This window comes from Puccinia triticina, chromosome 17A, assembly GCF_026914185.1.
Source record: "Puccinia triticina chromosome 17A, complete sequence".
NCBI classification, from domain to species: domain Eukaryota; kingdom Fungi; phylum Basidiomycota; class Pucciniomycetes; order Pucciniales; family Pucciniaceae; genus Puccinia; species Puccinia triticina.
The window spans coordinates 2,796,609-2,810,994 of NC_070574.1; the positions used below are offsets into that span (position 1 = coordinate 2,796,609).

At 48.3% G+C, this 14,386-nt stretch overlaps 1 protein-coding gene across 1 annotated transcript; it reads left to right on the forward strand.

Moving 5' to 3' along the window:
- Positions 1-8,854: 8,854 nt before the first annotated feature.
- PtA15_17A244 (uncharacterized protein) lies at positions 8,855-12,591 on the forward strand (the record flags this gene model as incomplete). Its single annotated transcript, XM_053164340.1, has 13 exons — positions 8,855-9,055; positions 9,140-9,175; positions 9,239-9,307; positions 9,373-9,683; positions 9,744-9,856; positions 9,931-10,019; positions 10,083-10,895; positions 10,963-11,071; positions 11,150-11,592; positions 11,673-11,801; positions 11,870-11,961; positions 12,025-12,110; positions 12,176-12,591. 13 exons carry the CDS (start codon positions 8,855-8,857, stop codon positions 12,589-12,591), a joined length of 2,907 nt encoding a protein of 968 aa, XP_053028317.1.
- Between the last annotated feature and the right edge of the window lie 1,795 nt (positions 12,592-14,386).

Below are 14,386 nucleotides of genomic sequence, written 5' to 3' on the forward strand. Positions count from 1 at the left end.
ATTCGAACCTACCAGACGTTGTTAACCAAAAGGATAACTCGGACGGAGCCGATTCCAAGCAAATCGCTGGTAACCAAATCGGTAAGCACTCAGTGCTAGACAGAAGCTTATGGCAGAAACAAAAGGCGAAAAGACTTACGAGCTGTCTGTTAAAGCAGATAACATTGCCGTACTGTTACGCCGTTTCCGAAAGTGAACTGGAGAAAGAGAGCAGAATGCTCTACTCAAGTAAGAACCTAAAAGGTTTCAAGAGGAAGAAAGCCGAGAATACTGACGGATATAATCTGGTGTCCTCAGATCTATTGAGTAACTCGAATTCTCTACCAAGAAGGAAAAAGACCGCCTCGGGTTCCCACTTCCTCATCTCAACTTCTCACTTAAGTAGAAAGCGGCTTGTCGCTTGCTCTTAGGTAAAACACATCTTCCAGTTCTTTCCAGTTTTAGATTAGAGATTGTAGTTAGATTAAAAATAGATATCTAACGGCAATCATAAATCTTAGTTTCCTGAATTCTTTCAGATTTACAGTCTCGAAGCTAAACCGCTACCTCAGAATCACGAGACTAGGAGCAAGACGAAAACATGGCCGATAATGACGACAGTGGGTCAAGCGATTCTAGCGCTGGAGGAAGACCAATGATGAAGGTGCCCAAGTTTAGCGGAGAGAACTTCGAAATTTGGGAAAAGAAAATTCGAATGGTTCTTTCCAAATACAATCTCGAACGTTTCATCGATGATCCACCTCTTCCCGAAATGTCAGCCAGAGCCAAACGGAAAGCCCAGAGAGCAGCAAATCTGCTATGCGCGAATCTTACCAATGGGGTGTTCAACACCATTGTCAAGAAAAACAACTGTAACAACCCGTACGAACTCTGGAATATGTTTAAATCTGTATACGCCTCTGATTCGATACTGGCGAGCTACAAGGTGTGGGCGAAATGGGAAGACACACAATTTAATGACAACATGGCAACCTACATAGTAGGAATTGAGGAATGCTTAGCCAAGTTCGAATCTCTTGGAATGATCGTCCCCGACTTCGTTATCTGTTGCAGCATTATCAGTCGAATCACTAAGAAGCGACCGTTTCTTATGCAAAGTCTATTTGGTGACCTGAACTCCCTAGGAAAACCAAAATTCGTAATTAATCGACTGCGCGAGGTGGGTCGATTTGAAGCTTCAAACAAGAGAAAAGCACCAACCGAAGGAAGCTCTGGAGGTGGAACCACCACTGCACTGATTACCAACGTGCCGAACAAGAAGAAAAAGCCGTACAACCCGATAAGATGTTACGACAACAAGCACAATCCAGCGTCTAACCACACTGCGGAGAATTGCTGGACGGTAAATCCAAAGCTCTATCAGGAACATCTAGAGAAGCAGAAGGAAAAGAAGGAAAAAGAAAAAGGATCCTCCTACCACACGACAATCCAGCAGTCCGACAGCGAATCACAAAGTGGTATTCGACCCTCCTTCAGCTATCTGTCGAGCGCGGATGATGGCAAACAGCAAACAACCATCCTGGACTCAGGAGCCAGCAATCATATGCTGAACTCCTTAGGCTATTTTCGACGAACAAGTCCGGTAAACATCGGAATTGTCACAGGCAGTGGGGCGGGAGAACTAGTAGCAACGGCGAGAGGCGATGCCGTGTTACCGCTCGAGAATGGAGGGACGCTCACCCTCAAGGATGCTCTCTCCGTACCAAAACTCACTCGAAATCTGGTCTCTTTTGTACAGCTGCTGAAAACTAAAGCACTTATTCAGGAAGGAGCGGATGGTTTCGCAGTAAAAATAGATGACGGGAAACCTTTCGCGGTCGACGTCAGCAACGACCTGCTGGAGATCAAAGGAGTCTTGGATCCAGTAAATCTTGAGCCCTACCGATACCCTTAGATCTGAAGAAAACCGGTGCCTGTGGAGCATGTATGCAAGGAAAAATCACTAGACCACCTTGCAACAGCCACTTCAAAAATGTCAACGATGCGCTAGAAGTGGTACATGGAGATCTTGTCGGCCCTATTTCTCCCGCCACAAACGGAGGTGCTAGATATTTTCTCACTCTTGTTGATCAGCACACGGGCTACATACACTCGGCAATCCTCAAAGAAAAGAACCAAGCGGCTGCGGCTATTCAAGACTTTATACGGCTCTTTGAAAATCAAACCGGAAAAAGGCTGAAGAAACTCGTCACTGACGGCGGTGGCGAATTCTGCAACAAGGCTCTTGGTGCATTGCTCAAGGACGCGGGAATCCAGCACAACGTAGCGCCCCCGTACACTCCGCAGAATAATGGACTGGCGGAGCGGGCTAATCGTACCATTATTGATATGACTCGTTGCATGCTGATGCAGGCTAATCTGGCCCCCGAGTGGTGGGGTGAAGCAGTAAGAACGGCGACTGCGACAACTAATTGCCTGCCTTTGTTGGCAAAAAGCAAGAAGAGCCCGGTCGAACTATTGTTCAAGATAACCCCAAACATGCATTTCTTTCGTCCCTTCGGCTGTCGTGTATGGGTAGTCAAGCCAAAGGCGAATCACACGGATAAGTTTGGGCCTATCTCGTGGGAAGGGGTGCTTCTGGGCTACGAGAATGATTACTCGTCATACAAGATTTGCCGTTTAGAAGATCGACAAGTGATTACGGCGAAGCATGCTCACTTTGACGAGAGCACTTTCCCGCAATTAGGAGCGCTCTGTTGAAGTCACAACAGCCTGAGTGGTGATCGTCTTCCGAATTTCAATGCTGAGGCCGAACTTCCATTTCAGGAAGAAGAAACTCTCTCGGACGGCGGCGAAGCGATGACGCAGGAGGATGATCAAGATGAAATTCTCGAAATTGAAGGAATACTGGATCAAATCAAGGCGACTAGCTCAGGCAGGGATGCGCAAGAACCTGAATCGGCCGGTGAAGAATCTCCAATTGCTGGAAAGGCGATCATAGGAGGTATTGACGTGCAAAACATTGTCAATGGGAAGCGCGAAAGGAAGCAAGCATTTACGGTGACAGTCTCAATAGAACCAAAAACTCACAAACAAGCAATGGCTTGTTCCGAAAGCAATAGTTGGAAGGCAGCAGAGCTCAAGGAAATTGACAACATGAACAAGCACAACGTCTGGACGATTCGAGTGCGGGTAGAGAGTGACGACCCAATTCCGGCAACTTGGGCGTACAGGAAGAAGCTCGGCTCTGAAAACCAAGTAGTGGAGTTCAAGGCGCGCATTTGTGCGCAAGGTTTTCGTCAAACGCATGGCCTCAATTTTGAAGCCAAGTACGCACCAACAGGGAAACCAGCATCCTTGCGATTTCTTCTCTCATTTGCGGTCAACAACGGGCTCAAGATCCATCAACTGGATGTGAGGAGTGCCTTCTTGACCTGTCCACTCGAGGACAAGGTTACTCTTCTTCCTCCTCCTGGCCTTGATTGTCCGCCCAATTCGGTGTTGGACTTCAACAAAGCCATATACGGCCTGAAACAGGCTCCGCTGGTTTGGTACAAGCGGCTTTCATCATATCTGAACAAGCTCGGTTTCCGAACGGCACTATCTGACCCTTGTGTATTCTGGCGAACTGACTCGGTTGGGAAGCCCGCTACATGGATTTTTGCTCATGTCGACGACTTAGTTATTATTAGTGACAAGCCGGAGGTGTTCAAGGAAGAAATGGAGCGCGAGTTCGAAATCAAATACATGGGGCAGGCGGAATTTCTGCTGGGCATGAACATCGAGCGCTTTGGTGACGGTCTCCAGATTGATCAAACTCAATACATTGAACGAAAGCTGAATGAATTCCACCTGCAAGACTTACATCCGGCCTCATGTCCGCTCAATCCTCGGGAGAATTTGAAAAAAGCGTCACAAGCGGAAATTAAAGAATTTCAATCTCTGGGAGTCAATTACAGGGCTCTAGTGGGCTCTCTGAATTATCTTAGTATTCTGACAAGGCCTGACATTGCCTTCGCGGTCAGTACACTATCTCAATATCTAGAGACGCCTGGCATCAAGCAGTACCAAGCGGCGATTCAAGTGTTTCGATATTTGAAGGGAACCAAGGAAATCGGCCTAACTTATTGCAAACAAGAAACACTCAAGGTACAAGCATTCGTTGATTCAGATTGGGGCAACTGCCTAGATACAAGACGATCCACGACCGGGTACGTGGTGCAAGTTGGTCAACATTTAATCAACTGGAAATCGACCAAACAATCCACTGTTTCTCTCTCGACAACCGAAGCAGAATACAAAGCCTTCTCAGACTTAGGGAGGGATCTGGCTTGGGTGGCTAATCTTGCAGATGAAACTGAAATCTTTCCAAACCTGCAGAACATCTTGGTCTTCATCGACAATCGGGGTGCTATTGACCTAGCCAAAAGTGAAACCTCACAGAACGGTTTCAGGACAAAACATATGTCCATTAGATTGCATTTTGTGCGCGAGCTCATTGCGGTTGGACTGATCACGATTCACTACATCAGAACAACAGAAAACTCCGCGGACTTCCTGACCAAGCCAACCGGGCAAACAATCATTCGAAAATCCCTGGCCAAGCTGTCCGTGGTCCAAGTCTCAACGGCTGCTTCGCATCTTTTGACTCGAAGCACGGGAGGCTGTGAAGATACACGCCTAAGTGAACGACCTCAGTCTCATAAATTGAGAAAGAGGTCGGAGCCCAATCAGCTGCGGAGATAGGTGAGCAAAGCGAACCCTGAACCGCAGTCCAAAACCGCCGCAGCGGGGCAGAAAAGACTGATCACATCTCTTGGATGCGAACAGGTGCCACGCACGCGAGCAGGAAGATTAAGGTTGCGGAAAATCTCAGCAACAAGTCTCTCGCAGATCGAATAACCACAGCAAGCGCCAAAGGTAAGCAGCTGGGTCGGAATCTGTCGAATTGATCAGAATGAAAGCTAATGCTGCATTCGAACCTACCAGACGTTGTTAACCAAAAGGATAACTCGGACGGAGCCGATTCCAAGCAAATCGCTGGTAACCAAATCGGTAAGCACTCAGTGCTAGACAGAAGCTTATGGCAGAAACAAAAGGCGAAAAGACTTACGAGCTGTCTGTTAAAGCAGATAACATTGCCGTACTGTTACGCCGTTTCCGAAAGTGAACTGGAGAAAGAGAGCAGAATGCTCTACTCAAGTAAGAACCTAAAAGGTTTCAAGAGGAAGAAAGCCGAGAATACTGACGGATATAATCTGGTGTCCTCAGATCTATTGAGTAACTCGAATTCTCTACCGAGAAGGAAAAAGACCGCCTTGGGTTCCCACTTCCTCATCTCAACTCTTCACTTAAGTAGAAAGCGGCTTGTCGCTTGCTCTTAGGTAAAACACATCTTCCAGTTCTTTCCAGTTTTAAATTAGAGATTGTAGTTAGATTAAAAATAGATATCTAACGGCAATCATAAATCTTAGTTTCCTGAATTCTTTCAAATTTTTCGTGGAAGGTGGTGAAGGGTGATCACCAAAAATGACATGGAACAAGAGCAACATCAACGCCTTTCTCATCATCTTTTCCATGCCACCAAAACTGGTATGGTTTAGAAGTTATTCAATTCTTTAAAATTTCCCTGCCAAATTCGAAAAACCAGTCAGGCCAAAAAACTTCATTCTTTCCTAGATCCGCCAGGAGCTGACCTCGCTAGGGTCGGGTCAATGCATCCTGGCAACAACGAGTGCCAAGCTGTGCCAAGCTCGATCGTAGTTTCCACACATCAGCAATCAGAATGCCTGGTTGTGAAACGTGCTAAAGCATACTTTCCAACTCAGCTGACATGCAAGATGGCAGTCCGCTTTCGTGGGAAATGTGACCTGTTGACTTGTGCGAGCTTCCTTCAGGTTGTCGTGATGGCCTTGGGTTACATTTCCATTAATGATGAAAGACGAGGAACATTTGGGTTTGAGCTGCGGAACTGGTTGAGGCAGGTTGAGGCTGAGCTCGATAACAGGGATCGCACCCACATGCATGCTGTCATCAAAATCCAGATACAAGCTGTTCCTCGATCGAAACCTATGCATTTGTTTGCTTGCCTTTGGCCAGAATCCGAGCATCTCTGGGGGTTGATCGACCGGGTCGGCTGGATCAGGGAGCATTACATAGCCGTGGAACTTGGGATGATTTACACCAACTGCGCAAGAAACTCCATGCGCCAACCCCGCTCAGGATGGGCGACCTGCCGTTTTAGAAACGTTCAATGTGCCAAACATACATGCGTCCTCGCTAGCTCTCGGTTGGCACGTCCTGGCTCCAACACCCAGAACGGCTACATCCTCCGGTGGGCAAGCGCTATTGACCCTCGAAACTCTGCGTATGTGTACCATGCCAACCCTGACCAAGACATTCCCCCATCGTGAAGAACGAAGTCAACTGTTTTTCTTGAAACTTTGTCGTTGAGAAGCATCCGGTCGCCGATTCGTAGAGATCAAGAACAACCAGACGGGATGGAAAGGCAGCTCCGAAGAGGGGGAGAGCGGTTTTGACGAGTCTGCCCAAATAAACATTTTTATTTACATAATAAACACAAACAGATGTAGGGAGGTTGACTATGGACTTAACCACAACTTGCGCAGTGATGTATCAACCGACTTCACTGTGAGTCGCTCTGTCTATCAACCAGGCTTTTTTTCTTTATTTTTTTTTGTCCCTCTGCGTTGAATTGGGTTCTCGGCCTTGGCCTCCTCGTCTTCCATCGCGGCCAGACAGTGTCAGACCGTCTCCCCACATCCCCCGGTTTCTCCTGCCTCGAGCTGTCCCTCCGTCTCCCACTGGACCCTGCAGAGCCTTCACCACGGATAGATACCTCTAGCTTGATACGCGGCTACTATAAGCTGTCTAGAGCTTAGACATTCGTTCGCCTGCATCCAACTTCTGTAAAAAAGAAACCGCAAGGATTTGCCAGCCCATCAGCAGGCTGCCTTCTCCCCATCGCCTGCATCGCCATCGTCTACTATCAACAACACAAGACACAAAAACAACCTTGTCACTCTACCAGCCTCTTGAATTTTCTTGGGTCCCGCATACACACCTCCTCTGGAGCAAGTCCTCGCTCCGCCCCCAAATCTCGGCTTGCTCAGTTGTAACAGGTATTGTACTCACGATCCATCCCGGCCGGCCTGCTGTCCCTGACTGATAGTCGATTCTCGCCTCTCCATCATCCAAGAAGATAATTCGTTTGTACTCTAGGTTCATCCGCTTCACCTCGGTATGTGAGCTTCTCCACCGTGATTCGTCTGTTTCAGCTTTCTCCAAACGCCTCTTCAAGTCTTCGGGGGTCTTGCTCCTGGATGCCCCCCACACATCAATCTCGATGTATGCTCAATAAGCACAACTTGTGGCAAATCATATCCATGGCTTGAGCGTGCATCGCAAGGGAAAAAGCGGTCTTGTTCCTATCCCGAGGCACGCTTCATATCATCCCCCGCGGCCGCGTTTTTTACACATTGACACCATCATGAGCCACAGCTCACGCCCTCTATCGGCTCGAGAGGGAACTTCTTGTGATGCAGTCGTGGTCTGTCACAGATTCATCTCGCTTGGTTCTGGACCCAGTCATCTTCATACTGCCCGCCGACGGCAGAGCCCTGTGGTATTGGGCAAGTCCTGGCCATACACGAATACACATGTGTAACGTGGTTTGAATCCAGCCCTGCTTCATAGAATAGAAAGCCTTGATACAGATTCCCAACGTGGTGATTACACACCTTGAAGGGCTTCCCCATCATTGGTCTCTTCAGCTCCATGAGCTGTATCCTATTCTATTACATGACTACGCCCCACCCTGGTCGGCCTTTTCAACCATTCGTCCCTATCGGGACTCTGGCCCTCTTCGAGCTGTCCCTGCTCGGTGATTGGATATTTGCTTCCTTGCAGCTGAATCTGTCGATTGTACAATACATTTGTTGCAGTACAACAAATGTTTCCATGCACACAATTGTCCTCGATCCCTGATGTGTTGTTCTTGCCGCCCTTTTTGATCGGTGTAGTTTTTTGCTGAGCCTGTCAAGCTCTGTATAACCACATGTTGTTTTGAGCTTGTCAGAATCCAGCCGTCGCAATACATGCAACCCAAACCAATCTATCTCATCACTCATCCAGGTTCCGTCAGATATCAAATACAGGTGTCTGACACAATTTTTTCTAGTATTATTTCTTATTTATATTTTGCATCCTTTGGGCGCACCCACTCCACGTTGACTAATGCAGTAACATATTCATACAACTTCCTCTTGCCATTCCACATCCGTTCTTCCGGCGTCTTCTCTCTGTGTATTTTTCCGTCGTCTCTCTGGCGTCGCAAGCGTTGTAAAATATTCCAACAACCACATCTCCACTGTTGCCGCTTATTGATCCTTAACCTGTTTGACCGAAGGCCCATCCCCCCAGAGCTACCAAGCAACCTCGCCCGTCTCCCTAGACCGTTCAAACCCTTCAAAGGCGCGCAACAAGTCTAGGACAACCTCTGCAGGAAACGTCCACTTAATACTCCTGTCGGATCCCCCGCTTGTTGTTAGTCTGTCCCATCAGCGATCCCCAATTGTCCACACCCTTCTCCACATTTTTACGCTGTCTGTTTTTTAATCACCCGAACGAGACTTCTCACGCGTTCCAATTCTTTTCACCAACAGATACCTCTCAGCGAAAGTACCATAAATTGCTTGTTTTATTACCCGTCTCTAGTCATTCGCTCAGTCTTCCGGTAAGTTCTCCCTAACATTCTTCGACTTGAGGAACAATTCCTATTTGCTTGCTCCCTCCAAGGTCCTCACTCAAACTTTCGGTTTAGACTTGTTTTATTAGAAAGATCTAGAACCCCCGACAAGAACCGTTTGTCCACCCAGTCAACGATCTATCTCGCATGAGTCATTCGTCGTTAAATCAATCTCACGCCGCCTCGGCAGCCGTCGATGATTTGTCAGCATCTATCGACGCCCTGCCCCCTCGACGTGGTCAAGATCTGTTCGGCGCGGGCGGTATTCCCATCGGACGACCTGGACCTGTTGGCCACCAACACAGCCGCACCAAAAGCAAGACGGACTTTCTGGATTTGGCCGACTCGGTACGCCTGCATTCATTGAGTTCTCTAGCCCCACGAAGTCAATGTATTAATATCTTATTGCGTCACGTGCTTATATATTCGAAGTCAACCCGCCTCGGCACATCCCCTGAATTGAACTCCGTGAGTTGCCCTATCTTGACCTCTTTGCTTGACGAGTACTCACGGTATCGCATTGGATCACAGCGGTTGGAGCAAAAACGAGCCGAACACGAATTACAGCGGGCCGAGCAGAAGCGCGCCTTCGCGGCACAGGTGAGTCTCCGCCTGCGAGGACTCATTTGATCGAGGCAGTGAGAAACTGACTCGCGTAATTCCAGATGCGTGCCTTGGAAGCTCAACATGAGTCTGAAGAACGAGAGCTCCTTGGCGCAGCTGCCTCGGCTCCTACCACCCCGCCTCGGTCTGAGAGTGAGGTTGATCATATCCTCCTCGGCGTATCGGATGCTCACCGCTCGCAACTCATCAACGACTCCGGAAAATACGGTAACATTGGACTCCCAAAAGGCTCTTTCCGAGAATACGCCAATAACTCCAAGAGCGTTCCTGCTAGCCGTCGCCACTCCGGCCAAGATCAGGACACTTTGGGATTGGACAAGTTAAATTTGGGCATCAACCCGGCGTCCCTAGCGTGAGCTCTCTTCCTAGTTTAAGATCTGCTCAAACCGTCTAACCAACATTCCTATCACAGGTCTCATGTCCCTAACGGTCACGGTCGTGTCCACAAAGGTGGACCTGGTACGAATGACGGGACCTCCGTTACCTCGTTCCTCTTTGATGACGAATTGGAGACTGATTTGCACCGTAAGTATGGTCCCCCCCCCCCCCCCCAGCGGCCCTTTTTCCTGTCCACACAGTTGACACAATTTTCCATTCAGAAAATACATTCGGAGGCAAATATTTGCAGATGAACACCGATGACGACAAATTTCCCATCTTGGTGCGACGTGACAGCTTTCCAGGACTGGTTAGCCATCTCCTATGATAATTGTTAACTCTCCAAGTTCTGACTCGGTGCCTCCTACGGTAGCTTTCCGCTTCATCCGCTGCGCTGGACTTGGCACCCCTAGCCCAGACACCCCCTCGACACTCCAACCTGACTCGTCCGATTCCAACGTCCCGTGGAACCGACTGGTCGCCATTTGACTCCCCGAACCACTATCGTCCCCTCACCCATTCACAGGAGTCACGTGAGGTTGAACGCGGTCGCCTTGCTGCCAAGCCTCAGTCATCCACGTCGGTCTCATTCCACAAGGATGCCCGCAGCTCCCCCGCATCCGACCGGGCTGCTTCTCCGCATGTCTCTCGTGTCGCTCACATCAGCGGTGGGATTGTCAATCGATCTGCTTTGGCGGTCAGCAGGAATTCGACTGGCGTCAGCGCCGGTCCCAATGGTTCATCGCATTCTACCTCCCAAGTTATCGCCAACGGCTCGCTATCAACCTCGCCAAAACAGGAGAAGAAAAACAGCTCCTTGTTTCCTCCTTCACCAGTCGATATTCGTGCGGCGTTGAACAAAGGATTCTCTGCCAGTGACTTGAATGCCATGAGGTCCCCTCTTCCGATTGGCTCCGCTGTTTCAGACAGTGGTCACTTTGGTTCCGGGTCCTTCGCTGTGAATGGCGGTAGCGCCATTGATCCCAATCTCAACAAGTTTCGATCCGGTCCTTTGAAAAGTGCCAATGCCACCACACTTTCCTTTGGCTTTGACGCCGCCGATAGCTTTGATAACGGTCTGAATGGCTCTCTGTCCGCAAGCAAAGCTAGAAGAGACCCAGAAACCAACCGCTTTGCCAACATACGCTTGGAAGACATGCAAGGGGACATGTTTGGGCTCTGTAAGGTAGGCAGCCTTGATTTATCCCACTTGTCCATTTAGCGAATCATCCTCACGCTGTTTGCTTCAACAGGATCAACACGGATGCCGCTTTCTCCAGAAGAAACTTGAGGAGGGAGACCCCAGCCACCGTGACATGATATTCGCAGAGATTTATCCACACTTTGGAGAACTCATGACAGGTCCGTTTCCATCAGCTGTTTCATTCCTCGTTACTTTTTCTGAGTCCAAGCCATGTATTATCTCTGCTCCCATCGCAGACGCCTTCGGCAACTACCTTTCACAAAAGTTGTTGGAATACAGTACGGACGACCAGCGGGATCTACTCATTGAGTCCATTAGTGGAGAGCTGGTTTCTATTTCCCTCAACATGCACGGCACTCGTGCTGCCCAAAAGATGATCGACTTTCTGTCAACCCAACGCCAAGTCCAGAGTCTCATCGTCGCCCTGAACCTCAATGTAGTCACTCTCATCAAAGATCTCAATGGGAACCACGTCATTCAAAAATGTCTTAACCATCTACCACCGGAAGACAATCAATTCATTTACAACGCGGTTGCGGCTAATTGTATCGAAGTGGCCACCCACCGCCACGGCTGTTGTGTTTTGCAACGATGCATCGACCATGCCTCTGAATCTCAACGGATCCAACTTGTGACCGAGATCACTTACAACTCGTTGACACTCGTTCAAGATCCATTTGTAATTTATATTTTCTTTTTATGTTGGGATGTCTGCCAGCGGAAGTACTAACTAGGCTTCCCACTACATCTATCTCGCAGGGTAACTACGTTGTCCAGTACGTCTTGGACTTGAATGACAGCCGATTCATCGAAGCGATTGTTAGGCAATTTTTGGGCAACGTCTGCGCACTCTCCATGCAAAAATTTAGTAGCAATGTCGTCGAGAAGGTTGGTGTATTTCCCTACCTTGAACATCATCCCCAGCATGGCAACTAATGTCAATCACAATCATTCAGTGCATCCGTGTCTCGGATCTGTCTGCCAGGCGTGCCTTGGTGGAAGAACTCTCCGGTCGCCAACAGCTTGAGCGCCTCCTCCGCGACAGTTTGTCAGTCTTCCAAACCTTCTATGCAATCACTTGCTTTCAAAACTGACTTGTGCCATCGAACAGTGCAAATTATGTCGTACAAACGGCGCTGGACTATTCGGAGCCCCAACAGCGTGCGGCGCTTGTTGACAACATTCGCCCCATATTGCGTAAGTCGATTGCTCAGAAGATTGCTCAATCTTCCCATATACTCACTTATTTGTCCGCTCTACAGCTCTAATCCGCAACACCCCCTACGGCAAACGCATTCAAAGCAAGATCCAACGTGAAAATCTGGACCCTCTTCGCACTGGAGGGGCCTTTCAACCTTCCATCATGTCCCCCGGCTATTTTCTCAGCTCGCCCCATCTTGCTGGAAACGCAACCCACATGCCTCATCATGTCCACAGTCTTATCGAAGGACATCGCGGCTCGCATGGACCCACGTTCATAACCAGTGCACCAGGCACCACTGCCACGGCACACCCCCTCTTGACGACTCATCATCACTTGTCTCAAAGTCAGCTCGGCTCGCCCGGCTTCGCAGCGCCTTGGTCCGCCACTAGCTCCAACGGTCCAATGCACATGAATTACCCCGGCATGGCTCTCAATCACGATCATCGGGCCAGCGAATACGCCCCATTCATGTAACATCGCCATTTTCATTTCCAACTCACTTCATTGTCAGCCATGTAGTATCTCCCATCCCCATGTGAAACCCTAAGACGGGACTGTTGTCTCACCCTTGGCATCAATAACAATGTACCGAAGGAGTCTATTCCCGATTATACCCAACTGGAAGCGTTGTACAGTTGCAATGCTGCCCCCATTCCTCACTTTCCTGTCCTTTCTTACACTACTAGCATACCCCTCCACCTGCGATATCGAGCGGTCAACGGTCAGGGGATCTCCCCCTTCCCCCCTTCCTTTTAATGTCTTGCAACATCTGTATGCGCATATCTCACCGCTCCGGTTTATCGCTTGGTGGACGATGGTCTTGTATTATCAAGTCTCCTCAAGGGCTGTCATTAGTTTTGTTTTAGGAGGTCATCTTTCCCAACCTGTTACAATATCTCGCCCTGCACAAACCATTCCGAAATTCTTCAGATAAATTATTCCCCCCCACTCGTTTAACCTTTTTTTAGTCGACTCGGGTACTTTAATCATGATTGTTGTTGTTTTCTTGTTGCTGAAAATATATGAATTCATTGCTTTTCTTCCATATCCATGTTGCTCTCCCCTTCCCTACTTTGACTGCACTGATTCTTGTTTGTTCCTGTAGTATCTCTGCTGGGATTTGATTTTAGTTTTTGATTGATTCTTATGAGCATACTCTGACGGCAATAATGTTACGTGAAATTGCTGTGTTGATCTTCCTTTCTCCTTTTTCTTCTTTTCCTACACTTTCCTCCATTTTTCTTTTTTCCTTCCTTTCTTTGGGGGGGCAGAAGGGTGGTGCCAATGGGTCCAGCCACAGTAGCAGTAGTAATAGTTGGGTTTCTTCGCTTGGGAGCGTGTGTTACTACAATCTGAATAGATCCAAATAAACAACCACACAAACATCTTCAAAAATAAGTTCACTTTGTTTTACCTTCAAAAAAAATGCTTGTTCTTTAGAGGTCTTGTATGTATGTTGTGTTTTAGATATATCAATAAGTCAATCAATATGAGAAGTACAGAATAAACCTTTCCTCCTTATTTGCCACAGATCGTTGGTCGTTTTGCGAAAAAGTTTAATAAACAAGTCTGCAAGCCGCAGCTGTCGTGATTGTACGCACACATCTTCCTCGCCTCAAGCCCTCAAGCTCCCATCTGTGTCTTCTCGATGCTCAACTCTTTCTAGCGGCGATTGCCTGCGTGCTCAGCGGTTTCCATCTTCTCAATCCCATCAGGCGTTCGCCGCGTTCACCGCCTCGATCCCCCTCCGCCATATCAATCCCTGCCAGATTTACATTTAAGAGGCCCAGACCTTCAAGGACGGTAGGACCCCTTTTTCTGCTGTGAATTCCTTGTACAAAAATTGAATAGACATTCTGAATAACTACATACAAAGCATGGCCTACATTTCCACACTTCGCACACTCTTTGATTGGCATTCTCAGTATTTGACATCCTAGACGGATTTCAGATCTGTATCAGCAGGTATCAGCTCATCAACTCAGATCAGATCAAGGATAACCATGAAATGGGAGGACGTCGGATGACAAGACCAGTGCACAAATTCCTCGTACAAAATTTTATCTATTCTCTCCTCTACGAGCCTACAAGATAGATCGATATGTTTCAGAGATTGATCATTGGAAAACATGCCAAACGGTTTGGAACTTGGGTTTATTGTCTGGATTTGAACAATCCTTCCCATAGTGAGCTCACACCGGCAGGTGCAGCACACTAGCGAAGAGAGGCAAGTGAGCTTGAAGGGGAGATGCTAGCATCGAGTGTCCTC